Below are 12,987 nucleotides of genomic sequence, written 5' to 3'. Positions count from 1 at the left end.
AATAGAAATTGTGCAAGATGTTGTAATTATTTAATAACATCCGAAGGTCGAAGGGTTTGATGGTGTTTGATAGCAGCCCCCCCCCCCCCCCCCCCCCAAAAAAAAACAGGAACAGCAAGTAAGAAGTTGGAGAATTCTCAACAATGACGCTTTTGTCAGGATGACTGATTTTAATTGTGTAAAATTGAAACCAACTCCTCAAACCTCAGCAGACACACATCACAAGAGTTACCACTCTTGGTTTTTCAGTCAGGACACTTTAGTTGGCCCTTCACTGCCTCGGCAATAACTCACGGACGTGCGGATTTGCTTAAACGAGTACCATCACAAATATGTGATTAGAATTTTGCCAACATTTTGATGTCATAACGACAACGATTTTTTTTAACACATACTTCTATGGGACCTGTAGAGTGTTAGAAAATCATTTTTCCTCAAAGAGTTAATTGGTAAAGATCTTTTTCACTTTGCCCATTTGCTTGGTTCTGGACAAAAGCTATGGCACTCCGCTGCGTGATCGTCTTGTCCTCTCTCCTGCTGCTCTTCAGTGCGTCGTGCACGTCTTCTGCTAATCTCACAGGACCGAAATTTGTCTTTCCACAAGAAGACACAGTCAGGAATGTCTCAGAGGGAGTAGATTTTCTGACCTGCGTGGCCTCTCTCGGCATTGATGAGGAAATCGTAAACGAAACGCTGTCCTATTGGCTCGTCAACGGCACCTTCATTGACCGCAATCCTTTGTTTAGAGATACAGGTATGTGCAACCACGTACGGATTGAGAAGATGCACGATGGGATGTACTTCGCCGTCAACACTCTTTATATTCCGACCGTCTCCAAGCAGCGTCTTCCCTTGAAGTTCCGTTGTAAGTTTCAAAACTCGGTTGGTGAAGTTCACAAAGATGTGTTTTTAAAGGCGTTGTCTGACGTGCGTGGCTTCTCTCGGCAAGGAAATTGCAAGGGTCCAGCAAACTGTCCGTACTGTCTAAGTACTGCTGTACTTAGTGTCATTGTAATTCTGGTACTGGTTCTGTTAGGAGTTGTTGTTATTTTGCTGTGGAAATCTTATCAACAAAGATATCAGCGATTCTAATGCCACTGTCTTCTGTCCTACACCAATACATCCTGGACTATTGTGCTTTGGACACTTTTTTTGGGCAGTCATGGGTAAGTGGTTAGGGCGTCAGACTTGCATCCCAAAGGCTGCCGGTTCGACTCCTGACCCGCCAGGTTGGTGGGGGGAGTAATTAACCAGTGCTCTCCCCCATCCTCCTCCATGACTGAGGTACCCTGAGCATGGTACCGTCATGCCACACTGCTCCCTTGGGGCGCCATTGGAGTCTGCCCCCTTGCGCGGTTGAGGCATAAATGCAATTTCGATGTGTGCAGTGAACACATGTCACAATGACAATGGGAGTTGGAGTTTCCCAGTTCCCAGGCTTTCTTCTTCTTTCTTTTACTTTCACTTCTACTCTATTCTCTGCAGCAGAACCGTTTCATTCATGTGACTTGGGGGGGATGTTCAAGGAGAGGTGTTGGAAGTTGAAACATTTTTCAGGCGTGTAATGAGTATATTATGTCTGTGTGTGGAGTTGGGGTCATGTTACCATTTAGTTTGTGTTGCCTTGTATCTGTTAAACCTTGCTACTTGCAAAGCTTAATTGACATAATAAGCGCTAGCGTAGCCAGGACCAGAAGTGACAAAAGTAAAAGTAAAAGTGAATACACGGTGTAAGTACAAAATTAAAACATATTAGGGGGGCACTGTGGCTCAGCGCGCTAAGCCCCCCACATTTGGGCTTGCATGCCCACCCACGGGGAACCCGGTTCGAGTCCGGCCGGGGTCATTTCCTGATCCTCCCCTGTCTCTCTGTCCCATTCGCTTCCTGTCACCATCTTCGACTGTCCTGTCAAATAAGGGCATAAAAGCCCCTAAAAAACATATATATATATTTTTTTTTTTAATTAAAACATATTACATAGCTGTTACACTATTTAATCTATTGTACCTAATGAAAGAGATAACACAGTCTAACAAGGACCCACCACAAACTTGATTCCAACCAGTGCAGAGTCAGCTGATCATAAGACAAGTATATATGAAGAGCTCTTTTCCAAAACGCTATATCCACCATTTTTGACTTTTTGCATTTTAATATTGGAATTGACTGTTAAGAAGTCCTATAATCTATGTGTGCATTCTTGTCATTCAAATGTTTTCAGAAATTACTTTTTAAACCTCTACAAAATGCATTTTGCAATGCAATTCAATGGAATGCCCAATGCAAAAATGTCAATTTCCCAACATTCTATAAAATGGATATATCTCATTTTGGAAAAGAGCTCTTCATATGGGTCTACCGGTTACTTAGATAAGTTACCTGTGTTGGAAGGAACTGTGTTTCTTTTTTTTTAAGTTTTAGTTTTACTTTTGACACCTCTGACCATGACCATGACTTAAGAGATGCCTGTTGAAATGTGATTCTAGTTCCTGGTTAAATATAGATTGAAGAAATGAACACAGAGATCAGCGCTACCTGAACCACTGTAAAGTACTGCCATCCCGCAAAGATCATGATTTGAAGAAAACCTATGTGTCCCTTCAGCAGTCACTGAATAAACAAAAATAATATGATTTTCATATCCATGTTCTATGTCTCGTCTGTTTTTGGGGTCTTGTTTTTGTTTGCTTTTTTGCTTGTTTTTTAGATGTCTGCTGTCTCTATTTCGAGTAAAAAAAACTGAGTTTATTGTTAATTATTGCTTGTTATTTACATTTCCTATAGAATAAATAAATAAAACATAAAAATGGTCTGTTCTAGTGCTGATAGTTGACCCAATTATTTATCTGAGAAAATTATGCATCCAAGCTCTACATACCGGTACATACAACTTTCAGGGTGTGAGTGTCTAATACAAGTTTAGAATCGCTTGCCTCACGTTCGCACATAATCAATGGAAGATGCCAGTGAAGATGTGAAGACATTTATGTGATGCCACCTATAGGTAAGACACCAGCTAAGGCAGTGGTTCTCAACCTTTTTTGAATAAACACCCCCTGTACCTCATTGCAAGCCTCACAACGCCCCCTTGACCTCATAATAAGCCTGCCAACGACCCCCTTAGTATTAAAAAATAAAATGGACTAACGTCCCCCAATGGCAACTAATGGCACCGCCCCCTCTCAGCTGTATCCTTCTCAACGCCCCCCTAGGGTTCCCCAACACCCCTGTAGAGCGCTGGTTGAGAAGCACTAAGCCAGTGTTTCTCAAAGTGTGGTCCGCGACAGAGCTCAGGTGGTCCGCGAGTGGATTTCTACTTTTTCAAGACGAGCTCACGGTAAGCTTTATTTGTAACATTATTTCAAAGTTAAACATAGCTTGAGTCTTATATTCACCAGAATAAGACAGGCGTATACATGTGAATAAAACGTGAGTGATCTGCATCAAAATTACAGTAGCAGTGTCAAATTGGCACCCCTCAACTGTCAATTCAGTTGACAGGTGGTCCTTAAAGATATTTGAGGGGACAAAGTGGTCCTCGGTCTGGAAAAGTTTGAGAAGCACTAAGCTAAGGTATAGAGGTGTGATGTCACCCTAATAAAAGGGTGCCACCGTGCTAATTGGGCAGCAGACGGGGCAGCTACAGGGAGCTTCACAGAGGCCATAATTAAACATCCAGCCTCCATCTCTCACACACACACACGACTCTCACCAGGGCCAGGTTAAGATGGCCTGGGGCCCCTACAGGTACAGGTTGCTATGCCCCCCTCCCAGAACGCAATTTTTACAACCAATTTACATTGACAGTGTCATAATTACAAGCCAGGAATTGAGGATAACATGTCTACCAACTATACTGGACACAACAGATACATTTTTCAAAATTACATCCTGTCACAATTCTGTAATTTTTCACTTTGGGCCAATTGGGGAGCCCCTGGCAGGTGGGGGCGACCCTAGGCTGCAGCCATATCTAGCCTGTGCATTAATCGAGCCCTGCGCCTCTCAGAATCCTCTCTAACACTGCCGTCGCTACCACTGCTGCTGCTGCTGCTACCCATAATGGATTCTTTTTTTAAAACCAGACTGACACACTTCATTAGGACACAGTAATTACCGCCGAGATTACACATTTAGAAAGTGTGACATCCTAATCGCATTTCTCCAGGAAGTTAAAAAAAAAAAGAGTGAAAAAAAGAGTGAAAAAAGGAAGAAAAAGTTAGAGAGAGAGTGCTGCGGCAGCATGACTTCTAAGAAGTGTGGGGGCGTAGGGAGCCAGACAGGCAGGCTGACCCAGAAAGGAGAGACTTCATCAAGTTTTAAAAATGTTTACCACCAAAAGTTAAACTTCAGTATAGAAACTTTAACGACCCAAATATAGGTCTGCCGCAACTTCAGTTTGGACTTTGAGACTTTTCTCAAAGTGGGGAGGTTGGGGAGCACAGTGCATGAAGCTTCTTTATTGGCCATCGTACCTGTCCTCCTCCACGCCCAGTTTCTGGATGTTGGTTTTGATTCGCTCCCCGGACGTCTTCAGGATGATGCTCTCCAGTAGCAGGAAGTCATCCTGGTTGAAGACCTCCCCTTCCTCCAGTGGACCAATGATCTGCCGGACAAACACACAAGAAATGGTGACCACGACGTTTTAAAACTAACGATAATATCAAATTCAGTAAACTTCCGGGTATGATTTCCCCCTCCCCAGTAATATCAGTACAGTTTTTCAGTAACATCAGTACTGCAAAAGATACCGCTTCTTTCCAACAGCAACATTGATTATACAAAAGAAAAGTTACCACTGTCTATAGGCTATCTTAACAAGGTTCATCACTTAACCACATCATTGGAATACGTATCATATCTGTGTGTGTGTGTGTGTGTGCGTGTTGCGTGTTGCGTGTTGCGTGTGTGTGTGTGTGTGTGTGTGTGTGTGTGTGTGTGTGTGTGTGTGTGTGTGTGTGTGTGTGTGTGTGTGTGTGTGTGTGTGTGTGTGTGTGTGTGTGTGTGAGTGTGTGTGTGTGTGTGTGTGTGTGTGTGTGTCTTACCCGCCCGTTGCTGATGACGGCCCTCTGCCCCTTCTGCAGCTTGAGCACGTCCCTGCAGTAGGCCGCGTGAGACAGCAGGAAGTCCACCTTGGGGCCCCCGAACGCACTCTTAAACAGAGACACGTCCATACCCTGCAGGAGAGAGAAAGAAAGGACACAACAACATTAGCGGACAACATACTCTTAAACAGAGACACGTCCATACCCTGCAGAAGGGAGAGAGAGAGACATTAGTGGACAACATACTCTTGAACAGGGATACATCCATGCCCTGCAGGACAGACAGACAGAGAGGACAGCACTCTTGAACAGAGACACGTCCATACCCTGCAGGACGGAGAGAGAGACATTAGAAGACAGCACTCTTGAACAGAGACACGTCCATACCCTGCAGGAGAGAGAGACATTAGAGGACAGCACTCTTGAACAGAGACACGTCCATACCCTGCAGGAGAGACAGACATAGATACGGACAGACAACAACGTTAGACAGTACAGAGACACGTCCATGCCCTGCGGGAGGGAGAGAGAGAGACAGACACATTAGCGGACAGCATACTCTTAAACAGAGACACGTCCATGCCCTGCAGAGGAAAGACAGCAATGTTAGGGGACATTACTCTTGAACAGAGACACGTCCATACCCTGCAGGAGAGACAGCAATGTTAGGGGAAATTAACTCTTAAACAGAGACACGTCCATGCCCTGGAGAAGAGAGACAGACATTAGAGGACAGCACTCTTAAACAGAGACACGTCCATACCTTGCAGGAGAGAGAGAGAAAGGACAGAAACATCAGACAGAGAACAGTAACTATCACAGAGACACCAGAGAGAGAAGACAGCAGCATTGGATAGTACAGAGACACATCCATGCCCTGCAGAAGAGTGAGAGAGAGACAGCCATGGATGGAGGTGACGAGAGAGGCAAGGGCGGGATTTGAACCAACAACCCTATGATCTTAAGTCCACCTCTTTAACCATCACGCCACAGATGCCCCAAGGCAATGCGAGCAAGTAAGAGCAAGAGAGGCCCTGCCATAGAGGTAGAAGATAACACTAGAGAGGACCCCGCCCCCCTTTTTACGGCAATCTGTAGCGGCCATTATCTGTAGGTAGATCAGAGAACTGGAAATTAACGGAGAACGAGGCTCACCTCTGTCAAAAATGGCTTAATCATATGAAAATGTCCACCAACACACTATACAAGGACAGTAGTTGAAGTGTGTTGCTAACTATGTTCATAAAATATATTATTTGATTTTTAAATGTATTTTATCGACTCATATAATTTTAGTAGATATTTAGCCTGCTATTTCAAATCTGGTGTTTGATTAATGTGTTACTTCATATTCACACAGTTTTAGTCAATTTTTGGACAGCGGTGGGCGTGTTCTCCATTGACTTTCATTGCCCGAAGGTACCTACACTACCTACGGAAGCAAATTGCTGTGTCCTCTCTAGTGTTATTTTCTACCTCTATGGGCCCTGCCGTGACTCTAATGGTAGGGCACTGGGCTGCTACACCGGCAGTGACCCGGGTCTGATTCCGTGTCCGGGTCGGGTCATTTGCAGATCCTCCCCCCATCTCTCTCTCCCACTCGCTTCCTGTCACCATCCTAGACTGTCCTATCTAATAAAGGCATAAAAAACCCTAAAAATGAAGGGTTTATTTGCAAAACGGTGTATCTCCATTTTGTAAAATGTCAGGAAATTGACCTTTTGTATTGGGCATTCCATTGAATTGCATTGCAAAATGCATTTTATACAGGTTAAAAAGGTATGTTCTCAAAGTATTTGAATGGTAAGAATTCACACATACAGTAGGTGATAGGCCCTCTGAACAGTCATTTCCAATAATAAAATGCAAAAGTAAAAAAATGGAGATACACCGTTTTGCAAATAATCCCTTCAAATATTTATCAATACTGCACATATAAAAAAGAGACAAGCAAGAGTTTATTCATCTGTTACCCCCACGGCGAACTCGGCGATGTCAGTGCCGGCCTCGATGGCCTTGGCGGTCTCCTCCTTGGCCATCTTGGTGATGAAGTTCTTGGCGTTGTTAGCCGACTGCGTCTGCATGGCGGCCCAGATGCCCCGCGCCACCACGCTGCTCTCATTGGTCGGATTCTGGCTCGGGTTGTTGATCATGCCCAACCGGACGTTGTTACTGGTTTTCTGTCAGCGGTAGAGGAATAGTGTAGGAGATCAGAGATGTAGTCAGATGTTTTCATTTTATTTTACCGTTGTGTAGCCCTGTAATAGTCATTGAAAAGTTAACTACCATATAGGACTACACAATTATGACATAAAACAGGGCCTTCAGTAATGCGCTACGACTAGGTCATTGCCATTCTGGTAACAGAATAAGTATAAAGCTGTGTCTTAACAGGTTGAGAATAGAAATAAAATCACATTGAGAATAGGAATCCCCTTTTCAAGTGAGCCCTGGCCAAGGCAGCAGCACACAGTAGAGACATTACAGATGTGAAACATCATCTTAATCACCTACTGATTGGTTAGATGAACTCTTTGAAACTCTTTGAGTAATTCTACAGTCATTTATTGCCACTTTCTGAAGGACACACATGCAAAAAAATATATATTAAGGTTTCTAGACAGACAGGTACTCAGATAGCGCAGAAAGGCAAGTTAAATCCAACATTTTGAATAGAGCTTCACATCCCCACAGATAGACAGCCCAACTTAAAATCTTCAGAGAGCTTCACAACTCATCTGATCTCTTTTCAAACTTAAGTAACGGCAAGCGAGAATGTCAATCGGAGACGGCGGGTCCTGTCAGCACCTGCGAGCAGGGCCAGATTAAGTTGGCTCGGGCCCCCTAGGCTACAAGTTGCTGGAGGCCCCCACGACAAACGTACAGTCATAATTCCAAGATAAAATTTCAGGATAACATATCTACCAACTGTGGAGAGGAGCATTAACAAGATTTAAAACGTTAGCTGACACGGCACTTGACATTTGCTTTTCACAATTCTGCAACTATTGATATTTGATATTATCCATCACAATACAGGGCCCCTTGCATGTGGGGGCCCCTAGGCTGCAGTCATATCTAGCCTGTGGAGGCCCCTTGCATGTGGGGGCCCCTAGGCTGCAACCATATCTAGCCTGTGTGTTAATCCAGCCCTGTCGGGTCCTGTCAGCGCCTGCGGGCGTCTCACCATGTGCCTGATGGCGTCGTACAGCAGCTGTCGCCCCGACGGCTGATCAAAGTCCCCCACCACCCAGAACGTCACCGGCCGGATGATGCCATCGTCTGCAAACACACAGCAAGGGGATTAATGATAACGGAGACATGACACACACACACACACACACACACACACACACACACACACACACACACACCATCAGGTAAGCTAACAGTACAAACTAGGTTAAGTATGTCCGTGTACAGAGGTTTAGGTGCTTTGGTGTCTAATTTGCACACTAACACAAGGGTCATTTCACGTGAAATCAGACACTTTGAGATCCGACCGACACAGATTTCAATCATACTTGCTGTGCCCATTTAGTAGCAAGGTAGCACCCCAGAACTGCATTTGTGTGAATCTGACACCAATATTAAAGGAGAAACAGACTAGCAGAGGTGTACATATGAGTGTAGGACACTATACGTTCAGCCTTGATTATATCAGTCAGTGTAAGTCACAAAAAGATGTCTGAGGTGTTGTTTGAAAGCTCTTTTCTGACCATATTATTACTAGGTGATTTGTATGATGCCATATTTTTGAGTCCTATTATCTCTGAAATGAATAAAGAACCAAACACCAGCATTTCAGGTGTTGTTCGTGACATTGCAGGCTATGTTTAGACAAGGAACTGGCCATTTTAAAATATAAGGTTTTTTTGATAATCATTTTTAATTTTTCAATTTATGATAATGCATATTCTGAAGGTTGTTGTATTTCATGCTGTTTGTGTAATTTGTAGAGCCAGAAAAGAGCTTTCAAATAATGTGACTTACACTGACTGATATAATCAAGGCTGAATGCATAGTGTCCTTAGCCTGGTCCTTACCATCCCATAATACTACCATTTCATTTAGTATTTATGGCATTTGTTTGCTCTGAAGCGATTGTAAGAAGCAGGAAGTTTGCACTCAGTTATGGTTTGAAATTATTGGACACCTCTCACCCAATCGCTGGCAGTTACTCAACAACAACATAGCGCAGACCAATGGCTCTGGCGCAGATGTGTACGTCATTGTCACGAGCGTCCTCCCCCTTTCGCCCCCACGTGGGGGGCGTATTCGATTATTGGCTGTTTTCTGGGGGGGCGTTGCGATCAAAATTCTACTGCTCCAGGCACTCCACAGAGAAGCACGGCCAGACTACAGTAGTGGAGCCAATCCTTTAGCGGAAGTACGTAGGATGGCTCGCGAGGCTATAGTGTCCTACCCTCATATTCAAACCTTTGCTAGTCTGTTTCTCCCTTAATATTGGTGTCAGATTCACACAAACACAGTTCTGGGGTACTACCTTGCTACTAAACAGGCACAGCAAGTATGATTGAAATCTGTGTGGGTCGGGTCCCAAAGTGTCTGATTTCACGTGAAATGACCCACAAGTGCATTAATAAGTAGTCTATAACTATACCCACACACACACATAGCTAAAAATGGAAAACTGTGCTAATAGCTGGTTAGCAATCTCAGGTGTGAGTGACGGACAGACAGCTGATTAGATGAATGGTAGATATGAATGACACTGGGGATGACAGCTGGACAGGTGCAGTGAACACAAGGGCAGACACTTTCCAAGCTTTGATTTCGTTTTTTCAAACTTGCATTGTAGCCCCCTAATGTACTGGCGCTGTCTGGTACCCCAAGTTACTGTCTGCCGGCCCTGACTGTTGGGCTGGTTAAACATCAAACATCATTTGGAATATTATGTGGCAGTCGATTGTAACTAATAAATCTATTTTGCCCATCACTGATTCTTGCAATGTGTGTGTGACTGCATCGCCCATACCAAAGACCTTAGACACCCCCTTGGCACTGTCTGCTGGCCCTGCCTGTTCAGCACGGGCTGATGAGCATGACTGGCTGAGATGGACAGGCCACTCATCACCAGCTTAGTAGGGATGCACCGATACCGATATCGGTATCGGCACCCGATACTGCTCATTATACTCGTACTCGTACTCGTCAAGCACTTGCCGATACCAGGAACGATACTGCTATTTCACAAAACAATGCAAAATCTTGTCACGTTCTGTGGACTTGAAAGCAGCATGGAAAAAAGTGCCACCTCATACATTTACTAACATTTAAATCTACATGGAAATGGACAATAAAAATATCACCGGTGGAAAAAAACAAGGTCATGCATCATTTATTTTCATTGTATTTTGGTGGTACAAGGTATCGGTATCGGTTTTCAAAAAAGTGGTATCGGTGCATCCGTACAGCTTAGGGGTGTGGTGAGAAGGAGGAGGAGGGAATCCATGCATGAGGTACGTTAGAGGACATGCATTGACATGAGCACACGGACCACACAGACTCTGAAAAGGATGTTTTAAGCTCACTTTATGCGTAGACACCCCCTTGGCACGGTCTACTGGCCCTGCCTGTTCAGCACGGTCAATGTCACAGTCAATGACTGGCTGAGATGGACAGGCCACTCATCACCAATTTGGGGGTGTGTCAAGAGGGAGGAGGGAATTCATGCATAGTGTACGAGGACACGCATTTGGATTGATGTTGTTTTAGTAGTAGCACACGTCAAGGTGGTGCTACCACAGCTAATGCCACTATTGTTTGGATTAAATGGTTTTTTTTGTTTTAGTAGATTACCTTGGAAGCATATTCATTGCAGTACAATAAGTACCGATTAGTAATTTAATGTATGGGTTGTACCACCTGACATTTGACCGCCAAAAAAAACGTAATTCTTGACCCGTTTACATTTGAAGAGCGAAGATGGAGCACATAGACTCTGAAAAGGATGCTGTACACATTCAAAGTGCTATTCAGGTGTTTGTACATACAGGGTGCCTACAGATTCCTAGGTTGAATTTACTACCTTTTACTACCCATGTCGTAATAAATGGTTAGAACTCTAAGCTGCAGTGTGCTACAGCTTTCTCTCTTCAAATGATGTCTGTCCTACAGTGAAACACCTGCAAGCTGATGGATGATTTTATGTAAATGATATGCCAGCAGCTGTTAAATGTAAAGTCATTCTTTATGCTGATGACTCCTCTCTACTTGTATCTGGCAGGGACATCTCTCAGATTCAACACACCCTCACTGATGAGTTGAACAATGTAAGACAGTGGCTGCTAGACAATAGACTGTCATTGCATGTGGGGAAAACTGAATGCATTTTATTTGGTACCAAACATAGGATAAAAAAGGCACCTGAGTTAAAAGTCACATGTAACGGTAACGAAATACAAACAAAATCAACAGTTACATATCTAGGTTTAACATTGGATCAGACTCTGACTGGTCATTCAATTGCAGAGAAGCTATTGTATAAAAGTGCTTCTAAATTGAAATTTTTGTACCGTAACACAAGGCAATTAGATTTAAAAGTTAAAAAACTTCTTGTGTCAGCGCTTGTGCAGTGCCATTTTGACTATGCCTGTTCAGCATGGTACAGTGGCCTGACAGTGAAAATAAAAAATAAAATGCAGGTTATGCAGAACAACATGATCCGTTTTATATTAGGTAAACCATCTAGGTATCATGTTACTTCAAATGATTTTAAGAAAGTGGACTATCTGCCTGTGAAATTAAGGGTTGAACAGCTAAAACTGAATCATATGTTTAACATTATAAATGGGATAGCCCCTAAGTACTTGGGATCCCAAATTGTAATGGTCCATACTCAACATGCCCATGGAACAAGAGCAAGTGTTCGCTCCTGTAAGGTACCAGCTTCAAAAAGCACAGCTCGCAGCTCTTTCTTTTATACAGGGATTATGCTATGGAATAGCCTTCCACTAAATATTAAAATGGCAGAAACAAAAAGGTGTTTTAAACAAAGAGTTAGAGTATTTTTGTGGAATAAAGTGGAGAACTAGGTGACGTAGGAATGTGATGGCATATGTGTATGTGATATCTGTTACATGTTTTTGTTATGTCTTGTCCTCTTCCATCAGGGACCATGTTGGAAATAAGTGTTTACGCTTTTACATGTTATCCCTTGGATACCTTTTTGTCTTCCTATATCCATAAATAAACCAAACCAAACCAAAAAAAAATGATGCGTATAGTATAGTGGAGTCCCAATGCAACTCAGACATGCATTTACACTCAGGAGAGCAACGAAGGGGAAGGACGACTAAACGGCAGAGCTGAGCTCAGAGGAGACACCAGAGCCGCCGTGCTATGCATAAGTAGAGTAAGCAGAGTGCTTAGGGCCTCAACCACTTTGCTCCCCAAATTGGGACCTCCTAAATTGAGATCGACTAAGAAAACGCATTATTATAACATAATTATGAGGGGGGCCTCCTGACCAGTTGTGCTTAGGGCCTCCAAAACCTTAGCAGCGGCCCTGGGAGACACTGTCTGATGAGGACAACTAAACGTACAGGGAACACTGTGATATTCTGGCAGAGCATGCATTTTATCCTCTTGTACTAGTACAAGGGAAATGTATAGGCAAGGGAAAACAATGTGCCGTATGTCTCCCAGTTGTGCGTAGTACAAAGAGTAAACAAACATCAAACACACACTGCTCTGTAGTCACTGTCTTGGTTTCCATCCAATTTTAAGAATGCACGAAAGTAGACATAAAATGGGCTTCCAGGAACAAGTCCAACAAGTCAGACAGATGATAGAACTGCCACTGATGTGCACCTAGACAAAATTAGTGTGAATGCACATGCCAGAAGTAAGTAATGAAGGCAATGGGACCCCGAGAGTACGGCTACTTCCACACACATACAAGCGGACGGACACACA

The 12,987-nt window shown here is 43.6% G+C and overlaps 1 protein-coding gene across 1 annotated transcript in view; it reads right to left on the bottom strand.

The window, feature by feature from the left end:
* Positions 1 to 12,987, bottom strand: part of uggt1 (UDP-glucose glycoprotein glucosyltransferase 1) — a 76,145-nt gene that overhangs the window by 26,808 nt on the left and 36,350 nt on the right. Inside the window, exons 21-24 of the mRNA XM_063219737.1 lie at positions 8,234 to 8,328; positions 7,020 to 7,226; positions 5,047 to 5,178; positions 4,477 to 4,607 (exon numbers count right to left, since the gene is read on the bottom strand). Coding sequence (XP_063075807.1) covers positions 4,477 to 4,607; positions 5,047 to 5,178; positions 7,020 to 7,226; positions 8,234 to 8,328 — 565 coding nt within the window. The remainder of the gene's footprint in view (positions 1 to 4,476; positions 4,608 to 5,046; positions 5,179 to 7,019; positions 7,227 to 8,233; positions 8,329 to 12,987) is intronic.

The sequence above is a fragment of the Engraulis encrasicolus genome, chromosome 16 (assembly GCF_034702125.1).
Source record: "Engraulis encrasicolus isolate BLACKSEA-1 chromosome 16, IST_EnEncr_1.0, whole genome shotgun sequence".
In the NCBI taxonomy this organism is placed as follows: Eukaryota; Metazoa; Chordata; class Actinopteri; order Clupeiformes; family Engraulidae; genus Engraulis; species Engraulis encrasicolus.
Note: the sequence above shows the minus strand (reverse complement) of the source record. Positions and strands in the feature narration are given on the sequence as shown.